This window comes from Corvus hawaiiensis, chromosome 16 (assembly GCF_020740725.1).
Source record: "Corvus hawaiiensis isolate bCorHaw1 chromosome 16, bCorHaw1.pri.cur, whole genome shotgun sequence".
Classification (NCBI taxonomy): Eukaryota; Metazoa; Chordata; class Aves; order Passeriformes; family Corvidae; genus Corvus; species Corvus hawaiiensis.
The window spans coordinates 14,643,053-14,660,902 of NC_063228.1; the positions used below are offsets into that span (position 1 = coordinate 14,643,053).

General features: G+C 47.3%; 1 protein-coding gene across 1 annotated transcript in view; it reads left to right on the forward strand.

The window, feature by feature from the left end:
- The window catches only part of DNAAF8 (dynein axonemal assembly factor 8), an 89,047-nt gene that overhangs the window by 42,434 nt on the left and 28,763 nt on the right, over window positions 1–17,850 (forward strand). Inside the window, exons 15-22 of the mRNA XM_048321242.1 lie at window positions 1,376–1,492; window positions 3,793–3,937; window positions 6,076–6,307; window positions 8,161–8,267; window positions 11,194–11,348; window positions 12,636–12,780; window positions 15,525–15,653; window positions 17,174–17,368. Coding sequence (XP_048177199.1) covers window positions 1,376–1,492; window positions 3,793–3,937; window positions 6,076–6,307; window positions 8,161–8,267; window positions 11,194–11,348; window positions 12,636–12,780; window positions 15,525–15,653; window positions 17,174–17,368 — 1,225 coding nt within the window. The remainder of the gene's footprint in view (window positions 1–1,375; window positions 1,493–3,792; window positions 3,938–6,075; window positions 6,308–8,160; window positions 8,268–11,193; window positions 11,349–12,635; window positions 12,781–15,524; window positions 15,654–17,173; window positions 17,369–17,850) is intronic.

Genomic DNA, 17,850 nt, shown 5'->3' on the forward strand with positions numbered 1-17,850 from the left:
GCTCTTGGTTTGGTGCAGTTGATTTGACTGAAACAGGCTGAAAAGTGAAATCCCCAGTTCTGCTTTCAGGCAAATATCTCATGAAGCACACCAGGTAGAGGAAGGAGACAACACAAAAGGTTACTGAAGTGAAAAGGCAGTTGTCAGAGGGGTTTTAATATTCAAATGAATTTCATTTTCTGGTTGTTACCTTGAAACATTTGTGGAATGCTCTGAAGTGCCAAGCAGCACACCTGAAATCTCTCAGGTGATTACACAATTAAACAGCATTAGATGGAGCTCATGATGCAGAGCAGATGCTTCTCCTTGCAGGGTTAGCCCCTTTTCTCTCCATCATAAAAGTCCTGATGAGACCATGTTGAAAATTAATTTCTTTTTCTGTTTTTGAAAAGGTCAGTCCACACGAGCTGAGGACAAATTAACACCTGCTGTAAAAGAAAGTAGAGCCTTAAAAAGTAGCGAAGCCTCTTTGAGCTACGCCTGAGTTTTAAAAGTGACTAATTTTGTTTCCTTCATCCCTGGAATGATTGCTACCCGCTGTGAACTCTTCCTAAATGCATCTGTGTTTCTGGAATGCTCAGACCAGGAGCTGACAAACATGACTTTCAGGAGTTGCCTTTGTCCCTGGACTGTGGCCTCACAGAGCATGCAGTCACAGCACATTCTCCTGAGGGACACATCCTTACACTTGCACTTGTACAAGTTGCTTGCTTGGCTGCCCAGAAAAGGGATGAGAAACAAAATAAGGTGCTGAGCCTGGGAAATGCTGTGCTTGTGTTTAGCTGTGACCTAAATGCCAGTTTTTTGCCTATCCATGAGGATGTGGCACGATGAGACTTACAGATATGTGTCACTTGTAGTGACACGAACACAGGAGAAATGTGCTATTTTGGCTACAGGCATGTAGAGGTTCATGTAATCCCTTCTCTACCCTTCCATTTGATTAGTTAATTAGAGCATTGCTTTCACAAAGCCCTTTTCTGCTGAGTGCTCAGCACAGTTGTGGAGAATTGAGGTCTCAGCTGATGGATGCAGCTCCTGGTGATGTCCGTGGGTGCTCTGTGTGTTGGGGAGTCACTGGGGTGGACCCTGGGAATGCTCAGCTGATGGATGCAGCTCCTGGTGATGTCCGTGGGTGCTCTGTGTGTTGGGGAGTCACTGGGGTGGACCCTGGGAATGCTCAGGCTCTTGGGAAGCAGTTTCAGATTCATGTTCTTGGAATATCACTTAACTGGAGCAACTGGAATAGTTACAAGAAAGCAAATTATATAAATTAACAACACTGGCCTGAGTTTAATCCAGATCCTATTTTTCCTGCTTTATTTTAAGGGACCAAGATAACATGAAAGTGAGAGCTGTCCTTTGTGCATTTCAGGCAGTGGAGAAGGTGTTTGCAGCGCCAAAGGGATTTTACTGGCAGACAGTTGAGAGTGATGACAAACACTTCCCTGACAGCAGTGCCATGGAGGCTTGCAGAGACACAGACACTGAGGTAAAGAACAACAAACAGCCCCCTCCTTCCTCACTTGGGGGCTGAGGGGGGACACTGGGAGATAATTAAGTGTCCTGGAATATTTCAATCTAGAGGTTTGTTACTGATCTTGAAGTATTTTGCACTCAGCCCTAAATATATCAGCTGAGTATTTTATGTCATCGGTATTGATGTGCTGATTGCTCTGAGCCACAGAAGATTAAACTTTGAAATGTGTGGGTTGGAGAAATTGCTACCAACCAGGTGCAAATCTGTAACAGTAGACAAAATTTTGATAACCTGAAACCACTTGACTGTAAGCCAGTAAACAGCACAACTTTGATTAAACTTGGGCTCAGAAGCATTCTAAGAAATTTCTGAAGGTTCTGGTACTGCCTGACCTTCAGTAACTGTGTGTGTTGTATGAACAAGTAGGGAGTAATTCTACTGATTCTACTGCAGGAGAAGAGAAGGTTAAAGTGATTTCATTTAGCTCTTGGTTAGGAGTGCAGCACAAAATGTACACGACCTCACTCCTGTGAGATGAGTTGTTATTGAGAAGGGCAAGGCAGGGCCAGCAGCAGTAACTGGGGTCAGCTGAGAGTCATAGAGCCACAGACTGGTTTGGGTGGGGAGGGACCTCAAAGCCCATCCAGTTCCATCCCCTGCCATGGGCAGGGACACCTCCCACTGTCCCAGGCTGCTCCAAGCCCCGTCCAACCTGGCCTTGGACACTGCCAGGGATCCAGGGGCAGCCACAGCTGCTCTGGGCACCCTGTGCCAGGGCCTGCCCACCCTCCCAGGGAACAATTCCTTCCCAATATCCCATCCATCCCTGCCCTCTGGCACTGGGAAGCCATTCCCTGTGTCCTGTCCCTCCATCCCTTGTCCCCAGTCCCTCTGCAGCTCTCCTGGAGCCCCTTTAGGCCCTGCAAGGGGCTCTGAGGTGTCCCTGGAGCCTTCTCTTGTCCAGGTGAGCACCCCCAGCTCTCCCAGCCTGGCTCCAGAGCAGAGGGGCTCCAGCCCTTGGGACATCTCTATGGGCTCCTCTGGACTTGTTCCCACAGGCCAACATCCTTCTTGTGTTGGTGGGCACAGCACTGCAGGTGGGAGTCCCCAGTGCCAAGGCCAAGGCAGAGTCCAGGGTTCGGACAGTGGCCAGAATTGCTGATGTCCGACACCAGGCCAGGCACAACTCAACAAAGAGCAAAGCCAAGTGGCAGGCTGCTGAGGAAAGGGGGGACTGGCACTTCCTGAGGTTTCCCAGTGCTGGATGGCTGCATTTTCACAGCTGGCCCCATGCCTCAGAGCAGCTACAGGAAAATTCTTCCTTACTGCCTGCTGTGAGTACTGAGTTAATAGCAGGAGAGCTTGAGCTAGACAAACATAAAGAAATGGAGCTTTTATTCCTAATTAAACCACTTTCATATGATTTCAGTAAATTTATATCTTCATTTATCATGGTGGTAAAGCCTCATAATGTCTTTATGGGGCAGTAGCATTTCATTTCAAGTGTCCAGTAGTGATGGATTCATTTGGCGTTTGCTGCAGCCATAAACCTTGAGCTGGGGAAATCCTTGAGCTGCTCAACAATAAGGAGAACCATGCCTAAATTTGAGGCCAGAAAATCAGCTTGTCTGACCCCCAGCTAGACAGTTTATTATCCACAGCACTACGCAACTCCCTGTCGTAAAGTGCTTGCTTTTAAAAGCAATTTGTTTCTCTGATGGGGAAAATAATAATGATTTGCTTCCCTTTTGGGTATAAACATTCAGAACATGTTGGTGTGTGTCTTCCTACATGCCAGGATAGGCTGAATTGGATTAGGCTGATAAAGAAGGCTCTGAAATGTAAATTTGGGACAGTACCAGTGATGTGTTTGCCTTTTGATATTTTTTTAACATTGATTTTGGTGCTGTTAAAAGTACAGAGACACAACCAGTTGGTCTATTATTATTTAATCATCCAGAAAGATGGGCAGATGGTACTGCACAAAGTTACCAGCAGAAGGGAGGCACTGTGGTCTCTGCCCCAGTGGCCTTGCAGTTCTTTTCTAGTAGGTTTATGTGACAAAAGGCACAGTTATATCAGCAGAAATAGATTAAATTATAATTATCATTGATAGCTGTGATTTAGTCCAAAGCCAAGAGCCTCCTGTGTGAACTGCACATAAACAGAAACCAAACCCAAGCCTCTCTGTAGCTGTGCCAGTGCAGATCCATCCTAGGAACTCCAGGTGAGCAGCAAGGCTGCAGCTCTGAGGTTGTGGAGGACTTGGAAGCATTTCCCTCATTTTCCCATGTTTTTCTCTGGCTGTCCAGGTTGCCATGGTGTTGCTGTTTGAGGCTCTCTTCCGAAGTCCCCTGGAGACCCATCACATGCTGCAGCTGCTGCTGGGCTCTGGGCTGGATGTCTGTGGCCTCCGCCTGCTCTACCCCGGGCAGGACCTGCTGCTCTCGAGTTCAGGTGAGCTCTGCTTCTCCTCCAGAGCTTCCATGGTGCTGAGGAAGGCAAAGCACTGAGGTGAAGGGTGATGAGTGTCAGATTTGCAGGAGGGTTGCTTTATCACTTCCTGTATCTTCCCCAAAAGAAGTTATAGAATAGCTTTGACTGTTTCTTTCTTTCTGTTCCCAGTGTTGAATATTCATGAGCTGAATTTTTAACTCTTGCTAAGTTTTCAGGTCTCAGATTTTAGTTGTTGTTCCTTTGCAGTGAACTTTCCCACATTTCAGCACCCTGAGCTCCAGGGACAGACTCATTTGAGTTGAACATAATAATTTAGTTCCCCACTGATACTCCTGAAAGTTTTAGCTGCAGAAAATCCAGCCTCCCTTTTCCGCAATTCCCCTGTCTCATTGCCTGTGGGACTTCAGGAGTACTGATTTATCTGTCCTGTAATTGCACTGGCTGATAAACCATCACCAAAATGTCACATTATTTAATAGAATCCTGTCTGAGGTGGGAGAGCAGCAGGATAAGGTAAATAAACATGATCTGTGGCTCTGAACTCAAATCACAAAGTCTTTAACATCAGCCACCAATGTGTCAAACATTGGCATGTACCACTCACATCTTCCTTTTGTCCCGTTTGAGAAACAGAGGTGATGCAGCCTGTCCTAAAGCACTGTGGAATATTATTGGTTGCTACTGCAACACCAGAGCAACAGGTGTGCCCTTAGCTGCAGAGGTTAGAGATTGCCTCTGCCTGTGGCCTGTGCTTCCTTCTAAGCCAGGAAATTCTCCTGGAAGGTTCAGATGTGCCACCATCTCACCCAGACAATCCATTTCTCTTGGGAAAGGCACAGGCAGGCTGAGAGGGAGGGAAATGGGCTTCCTTCTCCTCTGGCAGAAGGGGAGTGAAGATCAGCTTAATGAGAGAAAATTCCCCAGTCTCCTTGCTCCCTTTTTGCATTTGCAAGCAATAGGAGCAGACTGCCTGAGGAATGGGATTCCAGGTGCAGCTGTCTGGGTGCTGTGCACAGAACACATTCCTGGTGAGGGCTGCAGAAAGGGAGGAGGCTCCAGAAATGAATAAGGAAACCATAAAACCAGCAGTCATTAGGAGCTGACAGGCAGCAGATCTGCTTCAATGCTCTGTAGCATGCACCATTATTTAACAACATTTTGTATGAAGAGAAAATTCATTTGAGCTGAGAACTGCTGTGCAAGTTTGTAAATTAGGTTTTTACCCTTGGCTTGATAACTCTATAATTATTATTTTAAATATTTACAGCCAGTTGCTCCATTCTCTACCTGCTCTGGAGCTTTGTGTTGTGCCTTCTGATTCTTGTGCAAGAAGTGATACATTTGAATATGTTTTTAAACCTAAGGGAAGAAAATCACACACCTTGCTGCTTTTTCTGACATCTGCAGTAAGAACTACAACAGAGGCAAATTTGCTTTTTCTGGGGTTACTTCCTGGGCCCCAACTATGCTGGAGAAAGGTTTGCCAGAGTCATAGGGAAAAGTTGTTGAAGGCAATAAGGGAAGTCAGGGTTCAAATCCTGGCAGAAAATTAAAGGTGGCAAATCAAATATTTGCCTGGATCTTACAGCATTGTACAAAATCTGTATTTGATGCAGAAGGAAATAATATAGAACAGAAATCCCCAGATTTCCAGTTTGTGATCCCCTTCAAAAACATCCCTTCCCTCAGGCCCCTGCTCTTGTCCTGTCTCTACTTCAATCCCCCAGCCTTGCTTGTGGTCATGAACAAGAGGAACTTGAAGTGCTGGCTTAGAGTCACAGTTTGGGCTGGAAAGGACCCTAAAAACCACCAAGTTCCAACCCCTGCCACGGGCAGGGACACCTCCAGTGCATCACTTGCTCTGTAATAACTTTTCCCAGTGAACATGAGGCAACCAATTCCTCTTTCTTCAACAGACTGCCTTGAGTAACCTCAGGTTTGCTGTTGGGTACAAGTGTGCAGTTGCTGCCAGCATCTCTCCCCCAGGACAGAGAACCAAGTGGTTCCCAGGACAGTAACCAGGTGGTTCCTCTGTTGAGGTCTGGCTCTGACAGATCTGAAAAGAGCCCTCAAGTGGAATGAATGACTTTGGGGTGGGTTGTTCCATGTTTTACTCACACACGTGTTTGTTTCCACAGAAAAGCTGCCTTCCTCCTATACTTCAGAGCCTGGCAAGGTGCCCCCAGTGTTGGCATTAGGTGTGAGAGGACCCAAAGCCCGTGGCATCCTGCAGGACATCACCCGTGGCTCTCCCAAGGCCTGGAGCCAAGCAGAGCCTCTCATGTCCCTGCCCCTGCCCAGCCGGGTGCACAGGGAGCTGTGCCTCTGGTTTGGAGGGAGAGCTGCTGGAATCCTGCCCCCAGCTTCCAGGTGATAACCCCGGATGGTTTGGAGCTGTTGCTCCACAGGCAGTGAGTCATGGAGGCAGGCAGGCACTCAGTGTTCTCTGTGGCAGCCTTCTGAAGGTCCTGGAGCACGGGAGTGCAGGGGGAGCAATCCCTCTGCTGCTGTATTTCCCAGCCAGTTATGCAGTCTGCAGAAATCCTTCTCTCTTCTGCAGCAGATCACAGAATCATGGAATGTCCTGGGTGGGAAGGGTCCCACAGGGATCATCAATCCAGCTCCCAGCCCTGCACAGACACCCCAACAACCCCACCCTGGGCATCCCTGGCAGCGCTGTCCAAGCACTCCTGGAGCTCTGGCAGCCTCGGGGCCGTGCCCATTCCCTGGGGAGCCTGGGCAGTGCCCAGCACCCTCTGGGGGAAGAACCTTTCCCTGATACCCAGCCCAACCCCCCTAGCACAGCTCCAGCCATTCCCTTTGGTCCCAGATGTGTCAGGCGTGGGACAGTTGCAGTTGCTTCCTGTTCCCTGGTATCCAGGCCTGTCATTCATATTCTTGCAGCAGGATTTGGAAACCTGGTGCTGGAGAAGAGCTGCCAGGCTGTGTGCCAGTGAGTGACCCTTTCCTAGGAAACCCCTGGCTTTGCCCTACATCCCCCCATATCAACGGGTAAAGGGATTCAGCAGGAAGAGGTTCTTTGGAGGATGATGAGAGAGAAAATGAAGGGTGGCTTATGAACCTTTACCTGCATGAGAAACTCTGCTGCAGAAAGCTCAGACAAGGCCCTGCACCTGCAGCTTCTGGAGAGGTTTTTAGGGCTCCTGCCTGATCCTGGGGGCAGGGTGGCACAGTCAGAGGCAGCAGGCTGGAGGTGAGCTCCTCCGCAGTGCTGTCAGTGCTTTCCGCGAGTTGCAAAGCTCAGCCATGTGGAATTAACCTGTGGATTGCTGTGGAGGATTGTGTGTCAGAGTTCAGCTCTGCTTGGCCACCACCAGCGACTCTCATCATTTTTATTTTTAAGATGTGAAAAAAATCAATTTGGCCAAGTTTCATTCTCTTTATTTGTTTCTTTTCCTCGGGGATGCTTTTTTCCTCTTACAAAGATGATGAATTCTGCTCCGTTGGTGTAACTCAGTCCGGAGCAGTGCTACATCCTAAATAATGCACTTGTCTTCTCCTAATGCTGGTAATTTGGTCTGTTGGGAGACAGGAATACAAACTGCAGCTCAGATTGCCCTTTTCAGATTAGACTTGCAAATGCTGTGGGCTCCTGGGAGTGAGCAAGCAGGATGTGTTCCAGCCAGCTCCGTGGTGGTGGCAGGGGATGAGGCAGGTTTGCCTGAGCAGCCTGAGCTTGCAGTCCCAGCCAAAACTGTTCCCAGACAGTCCCTGGCTTTCAACCACACCTTCTGTTCACCCTGCCCTGATTGGGTCCTTTTGGATATGCAGGAATGTTGTGGAAGTTTCACTGGCATGATCATCTCTGCCAGACTGGATCGTGCTTGTTGCCTAACACGAACCTTTCAAACTGGTTAAACTCAGCCTAAAGAACCCAAAGTGAATAGCAACTAGGATGTGTCTGTGGGTGGGAAAAGCTCTGCTAGTGCAGCCTGGCATATTTCTTGATTCCCAGATTTCTTTGCCAAGCTGGCTACTTTGCATTCGCTACTTTTAATTGAACACAGCCTCAGGGGGAGTAATATGAAAAGATAATCAGAGAGACCTTGATGCAGCTCATGTCACGGACAAGGGATTGAAATGGCTTTTCCAGTAAAGCAGTTTTACCAGAGAAGCTCCTGTGGCCTTGGATTTGTCACAGAAAGTAGGTTTGAGTCAGAACCTTTAATATTTTTCATTTAATATTTATCGTTTTTCTGCAGCTCTCAGAGTCCTTCATCAGCTGGGGCAGGAGCAGATGAAGAAAAAGTTGATCTCCAGGGCTTGATGCTGCCTCGACCTCCAGCCATGCTTGTCTCAGCTACCAAAGGTCAGTGTTAGGGAATGAAATTTGAGGGTTTATGGTTCTCCTTCACTGATAACATCATCTTACACCAGCCCACCTAAGGCAATTCTGCCTCCTTGGATTGCTCAGGGCTGTGATCTGACCGGTTCTGGAGCCAGGAATGAATTTCTAGTGGGACATTGTTGCCTGAAATGAAGCAGCAAAGGAGTGGCACCACTGCATCCTCCTCATGGGAGCAGCTGCTGGAGTCCTGGGGGCTGCTTAGATGTCACTGAAGGGGGAAAAAAGAAACAAAAAAACACTGCACAGGAAATTTCTGCACAGAGGGGCCTGTTCATCAAAGCAACAGTCATGTGAAGACCTAGCAGAGTCCTGAAACCGTTTGTTTATTGATCAGAGAGCATCTGCCTCTCCTGGTGAAGACTGAATATTATAATCAAGGGAATTAGATGGTTAAGGCTTCATTTAGGGCAGGACTGACCACACAGAGAGGAGAGCACTTTATGGAACTAATATCAACGGGTTATCACCTGGTTCCACTCAAATCCCCATTTTCCCTTTGCAGGAGCAGTGTTCAGCTCCTGAATTTGTACCTAACTAGCAGCAAACTGTATCCAAGTTTGCCTGGCTAAAAGGTGTTGGGGTGCTGCTGGAAAGGCCAACATCCTCTGGAGTGGGCCTGGCACAGCACATTTGGGGTGCAGGGCATTTTTGGACAAAGCTCTTGGAGCTCTTGGCTGGTTTGTGCTGCCCCAGTTGAAGGTGGTTTCACAGGAATGAAGCCTGAGGGGAGCAGAAGTTCAGCAGCTGTCAGGGAGGAGATGGCAGAAGGAAAGCAGGATTGGAGTGACAGAGAAAGAAGGCATGGGGAATTACATTGCCAAAGGAAAGAATCCATGAGAAAAGGATGAAAGCATAAGCCAAAAAAATGAAAAAGGAGTGGAAGGGAAGGAAAATAGAGAAGGGAGAAAGGAAAAAACCAATTTTGAGACAGTTTTTCATCTTTTGGCACATGTTAACTCAGGTAGTTTGGCAGCCAGCCCTTGGCTCTGTTATTTGGGATTGGGATTGATGGCAGCTGGTGGCTACTGATGGAATGAGTCACATTTGCTGCCTCCCCTTCCTTTTATGGCCGTTAATGATTCACATTTGCTGTGGGCTGCTCAGTTCCACCACACCACGTTCCATCTGCATGGAGCCTCAGAAGTCACTGTCAAGCTTTGCTCCTCAGATAACTTTGCTCTGACAAGAGGAGCTGAAGCTCTGGTCTGGGAGCAGACACCCTTGGGGTTTCCAGGAAAAGAAACATTCACTGACTCCTTCCCTGTGCTCTCCAGTTGCTCCTCTTGGAGACAGGAATATTTACCCATGCAGAGCAGAGGTACTGCAGCTAGGCAGACCTGCCCCTTCTCAGTAATCAGTTTAGTGACCCAAGCAGATATCCTTGTTGATTTGGGATATGTGTGTGCAAAAAGTGTTTTTTAAAAGTGTTATCAACTGGAGAGGAGCCAAAATCTTCCCACCAACAATCTTAGATTCTGACAGTTCCCATATCATGAATATGGCTAAAAGCCAGTGTTAAAGCCATAAAGCCAAGCAGAGATTTTAGACAAAGAACCACCCTGCCTGTGCCATCCTTAGTGATAAATACAAGGTTCCCCTTCTTTTAGTGCTGTTGCTTTGAACTTCCAGGCTGAGCCTTGGCAGGACAGATATCCATATCACAAAGTCTAGGGAAAAAATGAAATATTCACTGTCCTACCCTCAGAATCAATTGGGGCACAGAGAAAAATCCTCCAATCTCATTAAATGGGTTGGTTAAACATAAGAGAAATTACTGGGGCAGTGGAGAGCAAACCCATGTAGAAGTGGCACTGAGGATTTGTCTTCAGAGCTCACTCTTGGCAGCTTCTGGAGATCTGAATATACATTGTGAGGGTTAAAAAAGCTGTGTTAGGACTAAGAAAGTGTAATAATGGAGGTCATGGTAAGAACAGAGAGCTCAGGTAGATCAGAGGCTTCAGGGAAAAGTCTTGAGCTTGTCTCATAGTGCTTAAGATGTGGCTCGGGCTGCTTAGGAGGCCTTGGAGGCTCTTTCTCCTGAGCTTGCTCAAGGTTGGCAGTGAGCCTGGGATTCAGCTTGGAAAACAGTCTAAAAACCCAAGTTTCTAACCCAAGGTGAATTCCAGCTGTGTCTACCATCTTATGTACTGATTTAAGGAGAGCTCGAGCAGCCAGACCTGGTGGAAGAGGCTCGGGTAGGACAAGGCAGGCTGGTACCATCACCACGATGTCCAAGGAACCTGTGTGGCCCCAGATGGTACCAAACCAAAGGTGAGATCACAGATGGCCCAGAGCTTCAGGAGTTTGTGCCACAATACAGGTCTGGGATGAAGGTTAAAGGCAGGAATAAAGGAGGGACAAGAGGAAGCAGAAGGTGGTGCAGAAGCAGCTGCAGGCTGAGAACACCAGTAACAGCAGAGAGGAATGAGAGCAGAGAGGAATGGCCAGAGCTGCTTCCTGCTCTTTGGAGTGGACTAATTGATCAAGAACAAGAAGTTCTTGTTGCCCTGTTTGGTCACTCAGAGTGTGCTCAGGCTTACCAGGCCTCAGTCCTGCCCTGAGTGCTGGGGACTGCTCCCACAGGCCGGCAGTGCTGACACGCTGCGTGTGAGCAGCTCCAGAGCTGGGGAGACAGACTGGCTCATCCCATTCGATGATTCATAAAGACATTTCTGATGATGCCATAAGCTGTCCCACTCTAGGCTGGCCTTGGATTGCAGTCATGATGAGCTGGATGCAGCAAATAAACCGTAAACCACACGGTCACTGCTCAGGATACAGCTGTTTGCTTCAAGGTGGAGGCAGCTGCCGTGAGAGCTGCCTTGCATTGATGCCACAGCTCCTGTGACAATAATATGCTATTTTTCTTGCCCTTTCTTTGATCTAGGGGACATCATTCTGCTGGTGTCACCTGTGGTACCTCCACGTGCCTATGGGGCTGTGCTTTCGACCTGTGCTCGCCGGGGCTTTGTGCTGCAAGGACTGCGCCAGCTCCAGCTGTCAGCACAGCAAGCCCTTGTGCTGGGCATGACACCAGGGCAGGTACTGTGCCCTCTGTGCCCGGGGTTACCCCTTGTTCTGCAACTAATCGTGCCAGCACTCCTCCAGTAAGTGCTCAAGGACACCCATTCTCTCTTTTCCAACTCTGCCTGTTCCTGTGAGTGGTGCTCTGGCTGCTTTCAGTGCTGGCTTTTTCTCTTGCAGGAAAATTCCACAAAGCCTTGGCCTCTCATGGAGAACAGGAGTGTAAATTCATCATCCTATTCCTACTAAAACAAACTTGAATTTTGCCATTGATGTCAGAATAAGCAAGAGCTGGCAGTAGCCCCATGAACCAAAATACCACACTCTGATCTGCAGAGGTGGCTCAGGAGAAGAGCCTTCACTAACAGGCTGATATTTGGTGATGTACTCCACAGTCCCTCTGGGCATTTCAGCATGAAGTCCCCTACTTCAGTGCATTCCAGATGGGTTTCAAAAAGAGCTTGCAAAAATAACTTTTTTTTTTTTTCCTTCGAAGCTCTGCCTAACACGGTGATGGGTTTGAGGTAAAGTGTACTTGGCATTTTGACAAGTCAGCCTAAGGAAACAGCAATAATCACAAATGCAAGGTTGCAGTCAAACTTAACATGTGCAAGAAGTCCAGTGCTACACTTCTTACAGTATAAATCCCACAGGAATCATATGGCACCTTCTCTCACAAAGGAGTGGACCCCTCACTTCAAGTCATCGTGCTGAGGGTTCTTTGCTATGTCAGTCAGGAAATGCATAATTTTGCAAATCAGACTCAACAAATCCCCTCTTTTCTGCTCATTCTGTGATCAAGCCTAAGGAATAACAATGTCCCTGCCCATAGTATTTTGTAGAATGTGTATAACCTATTTATGGAATACTACAGCCCAGACAGCCAGATATTTGGAGCATGCTGGGGTCAAGTGGGTCAAGTGACCATTAAGGAGTTAACAGCAGCAACCATGGCTCCAATGTGCTGTTTGGAGCTAAAATTTCTGAAAATCATCCCTTCATTTGGGACTCCAGATAATCTTTGAGTGACTTAAGGATGGTACCACGTATCAGCTGAGTTACAGCTGCTGTAGTTTTAGCCCAGCCCAGCTGCAAGGCAGAATGTTTTTGTGTTAAGCCTCTTCGCTGAGTTTAAAGTAACTTTCTCTGTCTCAGGAAAAGATGATGCAGAACACCCAGATATTGGAGATCTGTGGCTCAGTGGGGAGCTGTATCTTGTTATGCCATTGTAATTTATCTATTTGCTTGAGCCCTGTAGTAATTACATCTGGATTTAGCAGTCCAATCTGCCCCTCATTATTTCAGATTGCTGTCTTTTGCCCTGGCAAGAGTTCAAGCTCACCTGATGGTCGTGCAGGAGGAGAGGTCCCTGCTGGAGCCTGCAGGCACTGCCTGGTGTTGCTGCTGAGGAAGGAGAACGCCAGACATCACATCCCTGCCTTGCTGACAGGTAATGCTTGCCCTGCCCAGCCACCTGGGAAAGAGGGTTTGCATTTCACTCTGTGTGAGTTCCACATTAGCAGTCCAACCACAGCTGTGCAGTGCAGGGAATCTTTATCGGGAATATGCTCATGTTGCTGTAGGAATCTTCACACCAACGTGTGAATCAGTCACTACTACACATCCAACAGAGCTGCCTGACCTTTGCCAGTTGTTTGATCTTTAGCTCTGGAGTCCTCTTGAACTTAGAATCACCAAGCAGTTCCTCATGGAAAGGGCCTCAGAAGGCCTCTTATCCAACATCCTGCTCAGCAGAGCATCAGCAATGAATTCTGTCAGGATGCTCAGGGCTTTTTTTCAGTCAGGTCCTGAAAATCTGCAAGGACAGAGATTCTCCTGCCTCTCTGGGTCTTTGTTCCACCATTATGGGAAGTGGTTTTCCTTTATGTGGAGTTGTAACCTCCTGTTTGGATCTGTGAGCTTTGTCACTGGACACTTCCAAGCTGGGCCTGACGTTGGCATCTCACACCCAGCACATGGAGGTTGTTGGGGCTGTCCTGTTCAGGGCCAGCAGTTGGATTCCAATGATCCTTATGGGTCCCTCCCAGCTCAGCACTTGCTGTGATTTTATGGCTTCAATCACCTCCTCTCAGAAACTCTTTTTGCCCAGAGAGGTAGGGTAGCCAAAACACAGCTGTGCCACTGAGCCTGAGGGCAGCATCTGATCTTACCAACCCCAGCTTCGAGTCCTGCATCCTTGTGACTTCCAAGCACCCCAAAGGTGACTCATTTTGTATGAAGGAACTGCCAAAAATCAGCCAAGTTGCTGCCTTAGATCTTTACTTGAGTTACTGTTTTCGTAAGGATCAGTTGACATCGATCTCAAGTGGGGAAGATCAGAGGCCACAGCAGTGGTCAGGAAGGAACAGAAATCCTGCCCTGCTTGGCTCTTCCCAAGAAGGAGTCGCTGTGGGTGACCCTTCCATCCCAAACAGCCCACGATGGAGACATTTATCCACGGCCCAATAGCTTCCTTTAATCTACCCACAACAGGAAAGAACATTCAGAGGTTTGGGGGGGAAAACAATGACAATTCAAATAGCCCTGGGCTTTTTCTCCTGAGACTATCACAGAATGTTCTGAAAACGTGTGCAGACACAGAGGATTAATCATGGCTCAGTAATTATAGCCCCGTGTCACCTGCTGCCTCTGCACCCAAGGAAAGTTGCTCATTAAAAAGTGCAGTTTCTGCTGCTTCCCTCAGTGCCACAGATGATGTTTTGTGTTCATGTTTTGCACGAGGAAATTTCCACTTGAAACATGGGGCTGGACCAAAGGGTAGTCTGCAAAGGTAAAATATTGTCCCTCATGGTTGAGAACGCAGGGTTTTTCCCATTGTTTGTGACAGATTTTGCAGATGCCTCTTTCCATGTGTTCTGTGCTATTTCCATCAGTCCTGTACTTCACAGCTGATTCAGAAAGACACCTTAGTCCATATTCCAGAGCTCTGGAGAGGAGAAGCTGATATTCTTTCCACACAAGCTTTGGTTTTGGCCTCTGGGAAGTGATGAATAGCACTAAGATTGGAGTAGGGTAAATACCTCACTGAGAAGTTTTGCATTTGTAATCAGTATGAAAAACAGTTGCCCCTTCAAGGTCTTGAACACTGTTCAATTTTCAAAGCAAGTTAAAATTCAACAATTATTCCTGAAATAGAGCAGATAAATAGATGGCTGAGGATCTGTGTCCTGAGGTTCAAACATCATACATTTTTGTCCCAGCTTTACTTTCTGCCATGCCCTGAGTTTGAATAAACAACAGGCAATACTGCTGTGACACTGATGGCCCATTTTTGGTGCCTCACGCCTTCTGAATTTTGAGAAGCAGGTGATTGTCAGTGGTACATTTGACATCCAAGCTTTGCCATCAGCCTCTAGCACCAATAATCCATTTCCCATGCTCCACTACAGTGAATTTTTGACAGGCTTGTACGGTAGGAAGCAATCAAATGTGTACAAAGTAATTTAAAAAATAACAAGCCTTTAAAACTGTGGCCTGAAATATTATTACAGAAGGCTGAACTAATTGTTGTGGAAATATACTGTATGCAACACCTTCATGCACTGCCTGTGCACAGCCCAGCTCTTTGGAGGGAGAATGGGAGCTGAGAGATTGCTGGCTTTAAGCACTTAGTGTCTGTAAAAGTGGAGTGGAACAGGATGGAAATCACAGCAGCAGAACGTGATGTCTCTGTTCAGGCCTGTCACCCCAGCAACACCTCCCTGCCCATGAGGGCCCTGTGGGATTGCAGGACTTTGGCCTCATGCCTGGAGGTGTGAGACACCATGAGGGTCTCCACATGAGCACTGGGCTCAGATTTGGGACTCTTCCTAGTGGACACCACCTTAGTTCAGATATTTATTCTACTTCAGGAGCCCTGTGGCAGCATCTGTGCACTTGTTCCATGTTTCAGTTCCCAGCAAGAGTTAGAAGGGGATAGAAACAACTGGGTGCTGCTGAAAAAGCCAGAGAAAGCTGTGGGCCAGCCTCAACTTTCAAGAGCTCCTTGCCCCTTTCTAAGTGGTCCACGTGATTTTGGGGAGAGGAGGTGGTTCAGTGGCATTTAGTGTCTCGGGTCAGCTCAGTCTGTGAGGGAGCTGCGGCCAGTGACTCAAACATTTGATAGCAGAGTGTTTTCATGTCAGGCCGAGCAGAGCTCTGCATTCCTCACATCTCCTGCTGTTCTGAGCACAGGGCTGATGGAGGAGCTGGCAGAGCCAAGCCTTGGCAGCGGGCACAGCATCCCCCCTGCAGCTGCTGGACGGGACCCCTCCCTGTGCTTCCACGGGGCTCCGTACGCCGAGGCCTCGCTGCAGAGCCTGGGTAGGTCAGGGCTGGGGAACTGCTCTGTCCTGGCTTTTATGGGATCAGCCACTCAGGGAATGCTGTGGGGTGGGAGGGACCTCCAAGCTCATCTATTCCCATGGGCAGGGACACCTTCCATGAGACCGGGTTGCTCCAAGCCCCATCCAACCTGGCCTTGGACACTTCCAGGGATGGAGCAGCCACATTAACAAGGGATTTTCCTGAATAAAACCATTAGGAATATGCTTTTTGTCTGTAATAGCTCATTTACTGTTCTGCTGCCAGTCAATCACAGTAACTCTCATGGAAGAATCAATGGAACTCAAAATGAAAATACCTTTTTAAAGTAAATTAAAAGATACATGCAAAAAGGAATTATTGAAATGTGACACAATAACATCCAATTAAGCCTTAATTAAGATAATTAAAAGATTAATAGCCAATCAATACATATTTATTGCCACAGTTTCAAGAGAAGTCAAAATACTAAAATGAGATAAATTGGTGGTTGTGTGTAAAATTGGAATGTGCTGAAATGATAAATGCTGGCAGCTATGGTTCTGTAGGTGCAGAAAAGGCGTTTTTCAATCTCATTTTACTCAGATATTCTTAATTTCAGTTTATACAGTTGTATTCACTTTGGTAACTCGTTCATTCAAAGCTGGGAGATTGATAGGATTTCAAACAGCAAGGAAATGGGTTTTCTGTTCTTAATCTATGACTCACATGGGCGAGTCTTAAACCTCCTAGTTCTGTACACTTGGAGTAAAAAAAAGCAGCTGTTTATTTCACTGACTACGGGTTGTGGGTTTTTATGTGTTCAGCAAGTTAATTTAGCTTAATTTAATTGTTTGAAAATTTGGATGCCAGGACTTTGAGTTAAAATATATTGCTCTCCAAAACCAAACTGACACTAAATCCTATGGAAAAATAAAAATTAAATGCATGTCATTCACCATTCTCTAGCATCATGAAATGTTATGATATAGGAATAAGTAAAGAAATGTTTATTGATATAATTGGTTAAATAATCATGTAGTAAATCAGTATGGAATGAAACAGGGATTTCCAATGGGCCAGGGATTCTCCAGGCTGTGCTGTTCCCAACAGGACTGTGGATATAAGCAGTGTTACAGCAGTCCCCAAATCAGCTCCCAGCTGTGTGCCCTGCAGTGTCCTAGAAAGCAAAATCAGGTATTGATTTAATGTGAAGTCAGTCATTAGTTATCAACCCAAAACTGGTGCCTTAAATCATTTTGGTACAGATCTATCAACTCTGCATAATGGTGTGAATAAGGATATCAGAATTACAGGGGAATATATTTGCTTTACTCAGCAAAATGTAATTCCAGGGAAGGACTGGGACTAATTAGAGGGAGTTTGCTGTGTTAATATTCCTCATTCAGAAGGCTTTTCCTGAGCTGCAGCGTGAGCAGACAGTGAAATGCTGGTTGAGATTTACACCATTCCTTCACAGCAAAAAGTCTGAGATCTGTTTTCATGGGGTAACCGTTTTGTTTTGATGCTCTCCTGAGCAGGAGGAAACCTCAGCTCGGTCCCAGAGCCCCGTCACATTCCTCTGGATTTTCTCTGCCACCGAACTTATGCTGCTGAGCCCGGGATGGAGCAAGTGGTGATGCTGACAGTGGTTGGGATGCAGGCTCTGAAGAGTGCTGGAGAGCTCCTGCAGCAGATCCTGCTGCCTGGCCTCAAGGATCAGTCTCGGAGTGCAGGTGATCCCAGCTCTTGGGCAGGGCTGGAGACCTTGGGCAGGAAAGTTTATCCTGGGTAGCTCTTTTTAGCATAGCAGGAACGTAATGGAAAATGTGGTGAAGGGGCCTCAGGGAGAACAGGTTGCTTTGTTACCTGCCTAAAGAGCTGAAGAATTTATCTTGGTTTGTTATGGGCAGGGTGACATTGCTTGTCACAAACAGCTCAGGTGGGCATCATTTGCTTCAGAGAGCATCAAATGAGTTCTGAGAAGTGCTTGGGCTTGCTGAGCTTTTATGTAACACAGAGCAACGTGTCCCTCCCTGAGCACTGGCAGGTAAGGCTGGGCTGGAACTGGAACAGGAATTTGGGAGTCTCAGGCTCTGTTGTGTCCAGTGACAGCCCTGGTGAGTAGAACCAAGGCGCTTCACGCTCCGGTTCCCCCGTGGGAGGAGCAGCGATGCCATCCCCACACTGGGTGCTCACACAGGCATGAAAAGGGCTG